Raw genomic sequence first — 16106 nt, 5'->3', positions numbered from 1 at the left:
TACTCTTTGTAATACTCTTTGAAATACTCTTATTCTCAAAATAATGTACTGTGCTTGACTAAAGTGTTGAAAAAAATGGCATGGAGTTTTTTTTTTGTATGTTTGTTTGTTTTTGCTTTGCTATTCTTCTACTGCTGTTTGCCCATCGTGGATTATGTTGACCGTTATAGCGAATTTAATTTAATCGACATTTTATACAAATTTTGTATTCACACGAAGTCAAAACAGGTCTCTCTATGGAGAAACAAACAAAACCTATAAAATAGATTGCAATTTATGGTGCCTTTCTTTCCCAGGTGGCAGATTAAAAAAGCACCACACAAAGACCATCAGGTAAATGTTACAAAGTCAAAGGAAACGTAGATGAACGTGGTCGATGATTGTTTGGGGAGTTTAAATCAAATTTCCCACTCTTCATCGTGGATTTCGGCGAACCCAATTCGTCTTCTTCTGGTACATCCGGGAGACAAGAAGTCAGCAAATCGGGTGATGTCAACGAGCGAGGTCGCTTTGCTTCGAGATCTTTCGGAAATGAATCAAAACCCAGTCTCAACGATGACAACGGCAATCTATTCATGTGCAGATGATACCTTGCACGAAGTAATTTAACTTTCGATTCTAGTTTTTGTCGTTTGATTTTTTTTTCAACAGGAAGTTCTACGCCTGAAAGGTCGTGAAGAAAGCCCTCCACTTCTGAAATAAAATTGACGCTTTCAAAAGTTAAGAAAACATAAACTTTTAATTACTGTCAATGGCGTAGCCAGCCTGCAACAGGAAAAACAGGACAAACAGGGTGAGTTCTTTAACTTTTAACACTGCTCTAAAAACTTGGAGGTTTTATCCTTTATAAAGGATTTACAAATAATAATAACAAAGTTTCGTTGTGATATGTGAATTTCATATTATTAGCGCTATTCATTTCTTTAGAAATCTGATCTTTTTCAGTAAGGAACACCTAAATATTTACATAGCACGACGTACGACCAAACTTGCCGCGCTCACTACACCACTGTGTGGATACAGTAATATAATATACGAAATATGTTCAAGTCAATGGCTTACAGAATAATGTTGATTGTAAGGGTGTGTTCCTTCAAAATTATGCAATACTTGTGCCTCCAAAACGCTAAATCCTGGACCAGCCTAAAAACTTTGTACGGTGTTCGGATTCGGAGGTTCTCAAGAAAGATGTTTTAAAATTACGTGCATGTTTGGAAAATATGAGGTGGTGTTTAAAGCGACAAAACGACTTTTTCAAAAAAAATTCCTAAAGAAACAAAACCTCCAACAGGACAACCTTTTAAATTTCGGAACCATATTGCAGGGGGGACCGTGGAGCCGGAGAGATGATGGGGAGTATGCCCCACTCACTTTTTCAAAGGATAAGCAATTTATTGCGTTGTAAAATTTATCGTCTCCGAATGCTAGATTGTTAAATGCAGAGTGCCATTATGTCTTCTCCCTCCCCCCCCTTACACACACTTTACAAAAGGCTGCGAGAACATTGCATTGAGCAGATGTTTTGATTCAAGGCACAGAAGCTTCAATTCTAAAAGCGGAAAATTCAATAGTAATGTTTCCTTTGTTGGGTGAGAACCACAGTCCACACGGCTTTTGTCAATTCATTAGTTTCATGATGGATCTAGTTCATTATGGATTAAGAAATGCTGAGAATCTTTTAGAGGAATGTCAACTTCTCTGTTATCGTCATTCATGTATGTATAAACGAGTGCATAAACGCGATTGCTACGTGTCACACAGCGCCCGTCCATTATCAAATGCAATGAGTTTAAATGCAAGTCCAAAAACACGGGCACCCAAGTCGTTAGCACTAGGTGTTATTCAGGTTTTCCAATTGGCGAGAGAGAGTGCAATACATTTCGAAAAAAGTCAAACGTGACAAATGTCATGTTGCTCCCAAGTATCAAGCAGAAATAAATGTAAACAAACATTGTTATGCGCTGTACGTGTGCGCATAAGCACATGATATTTGATTTTAAAGCTTTTATTTAATGTTTCAATTAATTCTTTCACTTTAGTGCCGGGCAAACGTCAACTTTAGAAATACCTACGTTGACATGAAACGAGGAGACAGCACGAGAAGGCGTTCTTAGTTTACTACATACGGAATCCTTTGGCATAAATATAAAGCGGCATACCTCAAAGCTATACACAAACATGACTCTAATGGTATTATCAAAATATCATAAATTTTCATCGTAAGGCAGACCATACATGAAATATACATCCAAATGATACAAAACACACTTGCTGTAATTCCGCCAAATATTCCTTTAATATTGCACCTTTATTTGCAAGTTTAGGCATCACTTAGTTCAAAAACGAATTTATCACACGCCATCGCGATGTAGATTGTGAAATACATAGGAAGCAGTTTTCTTTAACAAAAGGACATATGTCATAGAAAGACGAAGCACAATTGAAAGAACAGGTTAAAAATTCAACAAACATCACAATTGTAAGCGTATAATTGTTTTCTTGATTATTTTTTGAACTTAACTGTATAATTTACTTGCATATAAGTTTAATAATGAGTGGAGTGCCTAACCTGCAAGGGTCAAATCGATTTCGTGTTGCAATCTTTCGGAATTCTTCATAATTTCAAAATACGATGGCGTTGATGTACGTAACTCCCATCAAAAACATGTCTTCCTGTCCCGATCGATTCCTATTAAGTTTGTTTGTTTTTCCCGCAAGTACTCTTTTACAGACAGCCAATTCCTATACACACCACTCACACGCCACTAACAAGAATTATGTTTGTTCTGCCTCCGCGGCAAAAATTTCACAAACGTGCACCACAGGAGTGCCAACGGCAACGTTGATCTACCCAATCCATAATTGCATTCCCCGAGTTCAAGTGCGTCGAAACAAACAACTATCAATGTGTATCTGCGATTTCCATATGTATTTTTGACATCCTATCATGTCTGTGATGTGTCAGCTGTATGTTCAACATGTTGCCATGACTACACGAATTAGCGTCCTTGCTACGTGTGAAAAAGATGTTATGATAATTGCAAAATCCAGTAAATAACAATGCTCGAATGTTTTTGATTGGGTATGAATATTTAATTTCACACGCATTTTTTTTGTTGTCGATTTAATTTGAGATTTTATCGATATGCATAAAGTAATAATAATGATAAAGTTCATTTTTCCATCAGGAATTTTCACAAAATGACTCATGTGGATTAAGCGAGAAATATGTTTCGCCTTCTTGTTCACTTTGGGAAGAAAAGCAAATGATGTCGCAAATTTAAAACCAATTAATATTTGACAATATATGAAATAATTTTTCGCACATATGCAGTCAATTTTATAGTAGGTTCAAAACAGTTGTTTCCACCTGCAGAACGCGGCGATGTTGCACCCAAAAACTAATATCAAGATGAAAAATGCAGCTAAAACTTCGAAGGACGCGCCTACTGAACATTGAAATTTCAACTTTAAGAAGTTCGTCATTTCATGCACTGCCTCTCAAAAGTTTTGGCAATGCTATCGTTCTGATTAGAAAATGCTCGTTAGTATGTCAGGCGTGTCGGCGATCTCTACGTGGCGAAAACGTAGACTGGCAGATTGTCTTTTGGCTATCCGCTTTCAGATTACAATATGATAAAACTTGTGATGTGATAAAACTTTAGCAGGAATTAGTTACATATGGGACAATATGCACATTGAATGATAAGCAAATGACACATGATCTAAATATAGGATGCTATGAATTGAAATATTTCTTTTCCGTGTTGCTTATAGGTAATGCTGAAATTACATTTTCCCAAAGAGCAACAACAAATATACTTTTTAACTACTTTTTAATTTTTGCTTCGTAAATTGAGGAATTGTTGTACCGGAATTAATTTGAAAATTTACAAAATTATCCTTTTTCCCAATTTAAGATATTATTGGAAAACGTAACAAGATCATTTCGAACTTCGTTAAATTTAAACAAAGCAAAGAATACAACACTGTATCATCTGCTTTATTCACTTATTTCGAAATAAATTGCTATTACAGTTTAAAACTGAATTTTTCATATAGGTGCTGTGTATGTTTCATAATAATATCATAACAAATAAAACAGCTCGGGAATTGTGACCTCGAGTGGGAGAAAAAATAGTTTACATCCACTCTACTCAAACATTATCGAAACTGCTTACGTCAACTATCACAACTTGCAACGTGCCACGTTCTGCAGTGATGTGCTTAATATAACAAGGCATTTATTAAAAACTTGAAATCTTGGTTGTTTTTAAATCTTGTTTTTCTTAAAGTAATAAATTATCGCCAAGATTGGACACGTTTATTTTTTGTAAGAGATGATGTGTCAACTGATTTTCTCAAAAAAAATAGTTATGATATTTAACCCATAACCAACTTTTACATGTCATACGCGGGCATTATGTAGTTCCTGGGAACCAGTCCAACGCGAATATCCGGAATATCCATAAGGGAGGCAACCCACCAATCACTGTTCGGTATCTTTTCCCGGATGTAAAGATAGTTTCCGCGGGAAAATGCCAAATCATCTTCATCGTCCGCAATGCAGTTCCACATTGCAACATATACCTAGCGTATGAAATATAATCAAATAATTTATTTATAATAACAGTATTTTCCGGGAAAATAAACGAGTACAACTGTAATATTTAGTTTTAAGTAACAATACTTCAAGATATGACATCAGACTTATAATAAATTCACTCACTGTTGTTGCCATCACTAGGTGAATTAAATATTCTTGTATTTCGGGGAATACTTTGTGGGGACTTTTATTCTTTCAAGCACAAAATTCGAGATTGTTTGTTAATATTAATACTACATGTAAAGACGCCATGCAAGGTCTTATTAGTAATAATTACGTTCAAGTTGCACGCTGCACAATACTTACTCGACTGTATTCAAATATTTCACCCTTTAAAAGAGGCTTTTTGATTGCAGGAGGCTTCATTACCGGAGGTTTCATTACCGGAAGTTTCATTACCGGAGGTTTCATTACCGGAGGTTTCATTACAGGAGGTTTTGACGCTGGTTCTTCAGCCTTTGCCACTTTTGTTTCTGGCTTCTTTGGCAATGCTGGCGGTCGAGTAGAGACAGAGCTTTGCGTTGAAAGATTGGAGGGTTTCTTTGGAGGAGGAGGAGGAGGAGGAAGCTCTGCATGTGGTTTCGCCGTCTTTGATGGTGCACGATGAGGGACTTCAGGAGCTGTGAAATGCGTCAGAAGTTTGACGAGTTTCTTTATCGTCAATCTCCTCGAATTCTTCTTCTTCGCGAGTCTGTTTCTCCAAAGGTGCTTGTACGCGGGAAGGTAATGTCGGTGGATCACCGGAAGATGCCGAGCTTTCGCTGACTTGTGAGGAAAATCGGTCTGTGAGCTCGTACATTTCTGGAGGAGGGAAAGAGGACATAATTAATATAAAATTCAATGTTCCTTTGAACTTTTTCAAGGCAGTTATGCCTTTAAATGCAAAACTGAAAATCCTCGATGGAAATGCTCGGAGCGCAGTTCATTTTTTCGAGCATCACAAACATAAACATAAAATAATATGGCACCGAATAACTAGAAATGTTAAATATTTTCCTCATTTTACGAAGTATGATATTGGCATTGAAAACTGATCAAAACAGCGATAAAACTTGTAGAAAAATCTCGTACTAGAGACAATCGATGTCAAATAAAAAACGTTGGCATATATGATGACTAATGACGTATAATCATATCTCTACTCTTGTTTATGGCTATATACGGGGTACAAATGCAATTAAACCTTATGTATTCAACAGCAAACTATGGACGAACCTTCAGTTTCCGAAGAGTTAGCCAATCTCTTCTGCTGCATCTGGTCAATGCACTCGTACAAATCTTCGCCACCCTCTGCGTCATCATCATCATCATCACGACGTCCAACACTAAACAGCCTCATCAACTTGCTTTGTTCTTCCGAAAGGTCTGCATGCAGAACAGACGTAAGATGGTTTGTCCATGCATCATAATCGGATTCTTTAATTGCTTTAAACTAAATGCACATAACACACTCTTATGTTGGAGTCAACCATGGTCATACGACAGTGGTGATGGTGATTGTAATAGTAATGATAATGGTAATGGTAATGGTAGTGGTAATGGTAGTGGTAATGGTAGTGGTAGTGGTAATGGTTATGGTAATGGTAATGGTAGTGGTAATGGTAATGGTAGTGGTAATGGTAATCGTATGGTTGTTTAGAGTAGAAACCACTTTAAATATGGATCAATAATTGCAAAGTATCAATTAGGATCAATGATGATACGTCAAATTCTAAAAGTATGGAACTTGTAAGGTGATTCATTTCAGCTTAAAAATAAAACGTACCAAATAACATCTCTCATCAGTGACCAATTCGAAACATGTCTTTTTATCCTTTACTTCAGAATAACTGTGGCAACCAGGACGAAGTATGGTCTCGCCACATGGAAGCATGATTTGGCCTTTTTGTTTTTGATCTTTTTTATTCTCGTAATAATAAAGAGCTTTCGGCGTTAATACGCAGTAACGACGCTGCCATTTCTTAAAAGGTCTTTTGCCTTTGTACTTGTCAAGCTCGCCTGTATTGTAAATTATAAAAATATGAAACACTTTCCGCGTTTAGCTAAAGTATATACTGTACATAAAATCTTGAAAGGAAAATAGAAAAAGATAAATATTGTGGAAGAGTAACTTGATACTTCTTTATTTTACATATATTCTTACGGACGGAAACATCAAGCAAATTGCAAAAATAAAATATATACACTTTCTTTTTGCTGAAAAAAAGCTTGGTAGACTAACAAGTTTTTCACAATATCAGCTTTTCAAGTACATCATAAGCTCAATGGTTACTGGTTGGCACTGGTAATAAACTCATGAGATTAAGAAAATACCAAACTCACACAATACCAACAGAGTTTTGAAAAGGTACTAAACAACATCGGTTTTCGATCGTGTTCACTAAATGTCGGTTGACATAACGGAGTAAAAAAGTGGAACATAGTGAAGATAAACTTGTGTCTGGCATGGGAAACGGGAAAACTTCAAAACCAAGAAACTGGAAACGGAAATAGATTAAGCGTAATTGAAAATTAAGAAAATCTAAATGGCACCAAGTGAACATTATAAAACCGGTACGAGACTGTATCGGTGTGGATGGGGTCTCAACCATTTGGTTAAAAAAGCAGCTCAAAGGGTTGCACTCGTAACATACCTTCGAAAATTTTATCAAGGATATCACTAGCTTTAATAGGCTCGCCAATTTCTTTAGCATCCAAAGAATCGGAATTGTTTGATTTACTTGACACTACAATAATAACAGAACAAAACAGCTGATTTTGACGATTTCAATGGTTTATGTAGCAAAAGAAACGTTTCAGGGACTGGAAACTAATTCACACCGACCTGTCGAATTAGGACAACTAGGGAGCGTCGACTTTTACTTTAAGTTTACAGAATATCTTTCGTCAACATGACTTAATTAAATAAATCTTTCTGATTGTCATTTGGTAAATGAAACTATGGTGACCAAGGTCTAATAGTAAATAAAAGTATGATACTAAGGTTTGGTAATTAATCAAAGTGTGGTGACTATAATTTAATGATCTATCTCTGTGTGGTGACTATGGTTTGTTGGTCAATCACTGTATATTGACCATGGTTGACGGTCAATCACTGCATGGTTAATATAGTTTGATGCTCAGTCACTGTATGAAGACTATGGTTTAATGGTCAATCACTGTATGATGGTCACAAGGCGAAAGACTTATGGCCACAGTTGACAAAAAATGCTGAAAATAACCTTCAAATATGAACACTCTCATACTCACGTGATTTATTTTGAGTACCATTTACGTCATCGTAAAATTCTTCCGATGTTTGAGATTCTGCTTTTTCCTCAACTAAAACACAGAATAAAACAAGGTTAAAAACTTCCAGTGCCGGAGACTGTGTTCAGTGACAAGATATTAGTTTTAAACCAATTGTTGACCAAGGTGATCTTATAGCGAATGATTTCATCCAATCATCGCGAAAAGAAATTTTTGAAATACAAATCCATACCAAGAGGCAGCGCGCGCCTATGTTTGTTTACAAATATAGCCAAAAGATTAATATCTAAAGTTAGCGTGTGTTTGGTGTTCTAAACATTTAGCTACTTATTAAGTTTCTCTCTTTGTTCTAGATTTTGGGAGAGTTCACTAACTTTTTAACAATTCGCAATGTTCCCTTTCTCCAGCACTTCTGCAGCCAAAAAAAAACAATTCAGTTTTATTTCTACGGTTGGTGTTGGCTATTGACTTTATAATGGCAATATAAATCATCGCACAAATTTTATTGCATTCATCGTTTTCACAACGAAATTAAAGTTTTTTGAGAATGCGTTCAAAATCACTTTCCTCCTATCACAGCAAGCGTTTTATCAATATCGTCAAAAGGAGACATTTCATTGGCTAAGTAAACACTATATTCTACAAAGAGAAAATACTTTCGCACTTTGTCTCGGATATATTACATTAAATGATCTCAAAGAAAAATATAGTTTTTCCCTGCGCTGCAGCGTTTTTGAGATTGAATTGCTCTTAAACGAATAAATCGGATGCGAGTAAAACAAGTGGAGTGTCACAAAGTTCAGAACTAACAATCATCAGAAACGTATATTTACGAATAAAAAATTTGCCATGGTTCTTTGACGAATTGTTTGTCTGGTGGTGTGTAGTCAAAAATGAAGAAATTTGCTTTTTAAGTCTGGCATTTTCGATAGATATTGTCTTTCACATAGATCAATGGTTTCGCTCATTTGTACGACATTTATATTCTTAGATGTTTGTAAATGTAGATCGTCCAGGTTGGTATAGTCCTGAGAAGGACTGTTTTTGTTGTTGTTGACTGACGTTTCGATAAACTTAGCGGTAGTCATCTACAGAGTCAAAAAGATGAAGATGACTACCGCTAAGGTTGTCGAAACGTCAGTCAACAACAACAAAAACAGTCCTTCTCAGGACTATACCAACCTGGACGATCTACATTTACAAACATGTAACGATACTCCCGGGTTCAAACCATTTATATTCTTAACGAAAACAATTTTCAGACATTATAAGCTAACCTTGTTTTTTGATAGCTACCACATCATCATAGTTTTCCTCTGACAATTAAAAAAAAAAATTATTAAAAATAACGCAAATGGTTTTTGAAAAAATACAGAACATCAAATTAGAAATCACCAAATCAGAAACAAAAATTTGACAATTAATACAGCTTTGTACACTGCTGTGAAAATAAAACTAATATGAAATGAAAATTCTAAAATAAGTAAAGTCTGCTTTTCATTAACCTTGTAATTCTTTTTCTTGTGTAGCAACATCATCATACATCTCTTCCTCTACTAAAGTTAAAATAAAAATTCAATTTTAGATTTCAACAGCAGATAGACTTTCATAAAAACTGCTTCTTGTGATGACATATAAATGCATAATTGTACCAAATAGCTTTGAAATTCATTATTAGAATAGCTGATGTACATTGACATGCTTCAAGGATAATTGCACTGCACGAGACAACAAAGATGTGATCCATTGAATTTGTTTAATGTCATATTTATAAATCAAAGGCTAATAGTATTGTAAAAAAATAATGCCTCTCAAGCAAGCAAAAAGTGCGTACAAGAACAACATGACTTTCACATAACTGAAAGTCAATGATGTCCAAGCAAATCATATCCATACATTTTTCCAGAATCCTGCTTTGAACTCAAAAATATCAGTTTCTGAACTTATGTCTATTGTTTTGGAACATGTAGCTTCATTAATGCTATCTATATACAGTTATTTTTGCAGGATTATTGACAAACCAATCTCTCATTACGCATAAGATCATAGGGTTCCATAAACATGTTGATCTTAAGTAAAGTTATGTTCATGTTGACAAACCAAAAAATGGCAAAGATAGTTTTGTTGGAAATAATTTAGAAAATAATTTCTTACTTTTGGTTTGGGGTGTTTGAGGTGCAGCTACATCACCATATTCACCAACATCATCCTAAAATAATCCCAATGCAGTTGGAATAAAATAAATGGAAATTCAACTGTATTAAATCAGGCTGGCTACCCTGATTTACAGAATCATCACCGGACTCCATGATATCTTCTTTAACCCATTTACAGAAGTCAGCAGTCCAAACAAATAACTGTTTTTCCTTAGTTATACAAAAAGTTCTCAACCATGCTTGCCCATATAAAATAATTTCACTTTTTACATACCTCACCATCTGCCTCATTTGAAGCTTGTTGTGGTATAGGAACTGGAAGTTTCTTCTTAAAACCAATTCCAGGCTTGTTTAAGTGCCTTTGAAGGCGTTGCACAAGATCTAATCTTTCTCTGTTCACATCAGCTGGAAGATTGCTAAGCTTTCCCAAAACTTGTGTGAGAAATCTCTCCACATCTAAAATTGTCATACAATTTATTCACTTAAATATTCACAGGTTTGTGAGACCACTGGTATTTTCCACTGCTCTAGAGCTGAGTAAGTAAAAGCTGCATATTTCTAGAACTATTAAAATGATGGAGCAGGAAGTTGAATTTAGTTTATGGTCCTGAACATTTCAAATTTTGAGTACTCTTCTGGTATAAGGCTTTTCTTCAAGAACTTCTTGAAAAATAGAGATGAGAGCAAAAATATTGATACAACTACGAAAGGTTGTTAACCTCGACAAGAAAATATAGATGGTATGATGCAATGTTGTCTACTTTCACATCATTGTCTTTGATGTTAGCAAGTCGAAAAAGCAATAAAACAATGTTATTCACTTCAATAGTAGCAATGAAATGCTTTCTATGTATGTTGTGCGACTGAAGACATTGCCATTTAATCGTTTGATTTGACGACTTCCTGATTACAGAGTTGATAGGGGTTGAAAAGTTTTATGTTTGATATTAAAATTCCTAAGTTTTTTTTACGTATATATGAATACTATATGTTTACTTCAAATTACGTTTAGCGTTATTCAGGATAATTGTGAGCTTTTATGGTAAATTCTGATGACAAATTCCATAAGGAGCTTGAACTTAATCGAGTATACATTCAAAGACTTTTCACTGTGTAATTAATTTTGGCGATCGAGATGAAAATGTGTAATCACTGTGATGTTTTGGTCTCAAGTTAGCCTTGTGATAATTACATATTTTCTTTCAAAGTGGCTTCGCAAATCTTTTAAATGTAAAATGTTTGGCTTCGGTGTGAATTTTTAGAATTCGGCTTCCGCTCGCCATGTCTCTCACTTTCATATTTTTCGTACAAAAAAACATCCGCGTGGTTTTAACGGTAAATAAACTGTCTTTCTTACCTTTGATAATAATCTTACCTCTAATAATAACCTGAATGTCTTCCATTCGTAATTTGCAACAATTTCACTTAAATACCGCAAAGAACGCAAAGAATCGTTTGTTATGACATTTTTAATTCCGTGTGGTTGTTGCGGAAACGACGGCTGGTGATGGGATGTATAATTGGGATGTATAGGTACAGGTATGAACATAGATGTTAATTAGGTTGAGATTTTTTGAGCAATAAATTGTTAGAACTATTTGTTACGGGATTTCTAGATAAAATATTACTGAAACAACTCGTGAACGTGAGTAAAATTGATCCACTACAATGTTGTATTATGTTGTCTTGAGCACACAATGCTTGATTTCAATATGCATTTAATTGGAATAAGATTTGAAAACATTAAGAAATTAGTGAATCATTGCGAAAGGTTTGCAGATGCAATCACATGTCGATTTCCGATATAGTAGTTGGCGAAAGGTATGCAGATGCAATCACATGTCGATTTCCGATATAGTAGTTGGCGAAAGGTTTGCAGATGCAATCACATGTCGATTTCGGATATAGTAGTTGGCGAAAGGTATGCAGATGCAATCACATGTGTCGATTTCGGACATTATAGTAAAGAAGTTTGTGAGTTACGCTCTGAAATTCGGAGCGTGCTGCTTAAATAATGAATGCGAAAATATAACGCAATGAATTTGGAAAAGGCTTACCTTGCGCTAGTTCTAAAATTACTTTATTCACGCTGTCCCTATTTGAACTAAGGATCTATGATTCTTCACTTTCGACTCTGTTTCACTTCCTCCTTCACAAGTTTTCAAGACCGGTATATGCGCAGAATAATCTAGACTTTTAATGTGATCTTCAAAATTCCATGATGATTCCAAATCCTTGTGGAGGTCATTGACTTCACCATCACCACCATCAGTAGTGCAGGTAAGTGATGATTGTGTGGAAGAACTGCCACTAATTTGTTTAGATTTACGAGGATTCATCAACTCATAAACATCGCTTTCCTGGTGTCCCATGTGTACATATATGTTGTCTTTTATCTCACCACTAACATTCATGAGCTCTGGAACGTGCTCTTGAAGTTGTTCACCCTGCGTTAGAGGAGGATATTTTGGATGTGACAGGAGCAATGAACCTTGAGAATTCATATCATTGTTAATGCTCACCTTATCTTCATTTTCTCGCTTTTTTTCTTTTTGTTGATTAAGTGTTTTTTTGTGCTGTTCTTGTTTCTGTGAAGAAGGAATTTGTATTTCACTTGTATTTACACCTGTCGACATAATTTCGTAAGCATTGCTATCTTTATAAGCTTGTTGTTGATGAAGGGACAATGTTTCAGTTCCAGATGACAAAATTTCTCTGTTTTCTTTTTCGATGTGCACTACATCGCCCAACTTTTCATTTCGTTGCTGTTTTTGTTGCTGCTGTTCTTGTTGAGTTTTTTTCAATTTGGTCTTGCTCTCCCTTATCTTCGAGACGACTTGTGGTATTCTTGAACCGATGCTTGACGTTTTTTGAAAATCTCCAGTTGTTCTATTCAATCCATTAATCCACTCCCTCCGGTCATACGCAGACGTGCATTTAAAGTCGTAGAACTCGGTTGCATTTGCTGTTAGGGTAAATCGAAAATCGTGCAAGCTTCGTTTTGCCATTTTACACCGGGCGTTTTGTGAGAGTAGAATAGTTTTGAGATAATCCCTATTATTTTCGCTTGAATGAAGAATTAGTTGTTTCTCTTCGACTTCAGCCCAATATTGGTCCCAGTTATTATCAATGGCGTTTGTTTTTATGTAGCCCATAACCATTGGTCCATTTGATTGTTTTCTACCTTCTGTTTCGTTTATAATAGTATCTAAATCATAAAATGCGATTGCATTTCTAATTTTCGGGTTAAAGCCCGTCTTGTTATAAAGAATGAGTCTCCGGGTCGTGATTTGCGCTCTTAATTATTTATTATTCTTTAATGCGAGAACTTACAGATGTTTAATTACTCAATATTCCAAATGATTGAAAAATGAAACATCTGTGTGTTAAAAATTTTACAAAATAATAAGAATACGATTGAATATATAAATTCAAAATAAAATGTTTTAAGTTTTAGCTCTAACATGAATTCAGATGATAGTTTGCAAATTCTCTTTAATTGAGCTTAGATCGGTTTCCAACAGGCTGATGCAAACTCAGCTAAAGACCAATCAGCCCACTTGTTGTACTATTGTTATTTTTTAAATGATCCTTAAACTTTCGTGATTGGAATAGGGAGCCTTTTTACGCGTGACTTGGGTTTCGTTGAAACCATATATATATATATAAACATGCAGTAGCCAACTATTGTGTGCTTACCGAATTTCGGAAGTTCTTCTGGACTGCTAACAGACGCGCTTGCAATATTTGGGGAAGAAACGTTCTTAGATACCAATCCTCCTTCATCGGTTGTCATTCCATCATAGAATACATCATCATCTTCTGGCAGGTCAATGCTTTCGTCATAGATCTCCGATTGCTTTTTATCGTCATTACGAGGAGATGCGTTTTGAAGAACGGAATACCTTGCTTCCGTGAGTGTTTTCATCCACAAATCTCGATTGCTAGGGCTTGCCGTTTTGAAAAAGTACTCTGTAGTTCCAGTAGTCATTTTGAAGCGGTAATCATGACCTCGTCTAGGTAGTTGTGTGATTTTCATTTTCGGCTTCATTTCGATTTGAATAACACTGTCTGATTTGGGATCACTGCTTTCTGACTCACGTAAAAACAAAATGTTTTTTTCACACGTGGCGTAAAATTTTTTCCACTTCTTTTTGTCCGTACGAACTTTAAGGTAGTTGCATCCAGGATTTGCTTTCGACAGAGATGGTACATCATAATCGAGAGGAGCGTCTTGAAAAGTTATATATAAACATTGAATATTGAAGTGATTTTCTAATAAGTATTTAATGCAATGCAGAAACGAGTTAGGATTAGATATTATAAGTCACTTGCAGTTTAACCCTTTTGAGACGGATCATGCCGTGCGGCACGAATTGCCAAACGAAATGTGTACAAACTTTTGAAAAGTACGTCTCAAAAGGGTTAACATAAAAATGAATGTACTTGATTTAATGTAAAACTAAACGTTTGCTAGAATTTTCTCTATTGTATTGCAGCAGCCAAGAAAATGTAAATTTAAACCAAATAAAAGCAGTATACGATCTGCTCACAAAGTTGTGTAAATTTACAGTCATACGATGTTTCCTGTAATTTTTGAATTTTAGGTTCTCTATCAGAAAATGGTTAAATATTTAAATGTTTTTATTGTAAATGATACTTTTCCTTTCAACAGCTCACTTTTTGTTTCAATTCATTTTTATTATGTAATTAACTTTTCACATACCTCTTAAAATATGAAATGTTTTTAACAATAACTTTACTTTTCGCTGCAAAATGTACGCGCAATTCGTCCATTATACATGTTTCTGCAGTGTAATTTAGTAATACGTACTATCTTAGTTTGCACTGAAATTTGATCTGCTTAAAAGAAAAAAAGGCAGGTCTAGATTGGTAGAATTCAGTTGCCTATAGAAACCAATTATGTCAGAAATAGAAGACGTTACTTTCATTTTCAAATAGTGAAATACCAATACGCGCATTTGAAATAGCGAGAATGGAAAATATTTAGTTTTTGGATGACCACAATTGGCATTGGAATTCGTTCGGTACAAAACCATACGCTTAGCAACGGGATGAAAAACTTAGCTACCTTTACTTTTTGAAACTTCCGTTTGAATTTGGGTCAGTTCTTCAAACGATAACGAGAAATCTTCTTCATCCAATGAAAAAGTTGGATTGACGAACTGACTCAGTGGACGGTTGCATTTCTGGCTGCTTTTCTTACCAAATGTAGAAAATGTTTTGCTTTCGGTTTTGAAAAGCGTACATGACGATTTCTGAGTAATATCCGTCGTACTAATTGTTTCCAAAGCACAGTCGAAGTTTTCTGGCGGCTTCTCCTGTTCAGCCTTAACTTGTTCCATTGAAGAAACACTTTGAAAGCCCCTTACAACAACCTTATTTCCCTCTGGCGACTCATTGTGGAAGGTTCTGCTTTTGGTCAACAAGAGTTGATCTATGTCGTTGGTTTCTTTGGGGGAATTTTGTAATGAAATCCGATCTGAGCTTCTCGTGTTGACAAAATTGTCAGCAGATGTAGATTGTAAATGCTCTATCATTTCCCCATTCTTTTCTCTTTCACAATTTTTTAAGCTCCTTCCTCTTTCACAATCTTTTTCGCAATGAAAAAAATTGTTACGACGATAAGTAGCAAAAATTTCATCCAAGCAATCCAACCATTGTTGTCTTGATGATTTTGACTTGCATTTGAATAGAAACGTTTCATTGTTATTCTTAAGTTTAAATTGAAACCTTGGACGGTTCTCAACAATGTAACAAAAAGTTTCAGTGGTAAAAGGGATTTGTTTAGTTTCCTTTGCGCCGTTGGAGTATGATTCGTTAGTGGAATACAAGCGAAGTGCGTCGATTGAAACGACTGCCCATAGCTCCAGCCACGAGCGTTGCGATTTTCTAAGCTTGCACAAAGACAAAATTCCAAAATAGAAAACATTGCCACGCTTGTCAAGAGTCATGTTTGTATTTGCCAATCAAACCCTGTATGATTTACGACTGTATATATTGTTTTATTCCAAACCGGCAAAGATGTTCTTTCTACTTCCGCATTCTACTGGTCACCTATTAGTCATATTGTT

At 35.4% G+C, this 16106-nt stretch overlaps 2 protein-coding genes across 4 annotated transcripts; both read right to left on the bottom strand.

The window, feature by feature from the left end:
- Window positions 1-167: 167 nt before the first annotated feature.
- On the bottom strand, window positions 168-2932 carry LOC124447975. 2 transcript variants are annotated; one of them, XM_046998983.1, is made up of 2 exons: window positions 2570-2932; window positions 168-690 (listed from the first exon to the last, which is right to left on the bottom strand). In XM_046998983.1, the coding sequence occupies exons 1-2, from the start codon at window positions 2616-2618 to the stop codon at window positions 341-343; spliced, it is 399 nt and encodes a 132-aa protein (XP_046854939.1). In that variant the 5' UTR covers window positions 2619-2932; the 3' UTR covers window positions 168-340. The 2 variants fall into 2 exon arrangements, with proteins under 2 accessions (XP_046854939.1, XP_046854937.1); XM_046998981.1 differs by having other exon boundaries at window positions 168-693; window positions 2570-2927.
- A 139-nt stretch (window positions 2933-3071) lies between these two features.
- On the bottom strand, window positions 3072-16052 carry LOC124447968 (src kinase-associated phosphoprotein 2-A-like). 2 transcript variants are annotated; one of them, XM_046998965.1, is made up of 11 exons: window positions 11387-11532; window positions 10286-10467; window positions 10010-10064; window positions 9361-9411; window positions 9133-9171; window positions 7856-7927; window positions 7240-7332; window positions 6372-6604; window positions 5822-6038; window positions 4913-5407; window positions 3072-4590 (listed from the first exon to the last, which is right to left on the bottom strand). In XM_046998965.1, the coding sequence occupies exons 1-10, from the start codon at window positions 11412-11414 to the stop codon at window positions 5220-5222; spliced, it is 1158 nt and encodes a 385-aa protein (XP_046854921.1). In that variant the 5' UTR covers window positions 11415-11532; the 3' UTR covers window positions 3072-4590; window positions 4913-5219. The 2 variants fall into 2 exon arrangements, with proteins under 2 accessions (XP_046854921.1, XP_046854919.1); XM_046998963.1 differs by lacking the exons at window positions 3072-4590; window positions 4913-5407; window positions 5822-6038; ... (4 more) ...; window positions 9361-9411; window positions 11387-11532 and adding exons at window positions 12069-12458; window positions 12534-13219; window positions 13711-14244; window positions 15104-16052.
- Between the last annotated feature and the right edge of the window lie 54 nt (window positions 16053-16106).

Source organism: Xenia sp. Carnegie-2017, unplaced genomic scaffold (assembly GCF_021976095.1).
Source record: "Xenia sp. Carnegie-2017 unplaced genomic scaffold, XeniaSp_v1 HiC_scaffold_23, whole genome shotgun sequence".
Lineage (NCBI taxonomy): Eukaryota > Metazoa > Cnidaria > Anthozoa > Malacalcyonacea > Xeniidae > Xenia > Xenia sp. Carnegie-2017.
The sequence above is the reverse complement of the archived record's forward strand: the minus strand, read 5'-3'. Positions and strand labels throughout refer to the sequence as shown.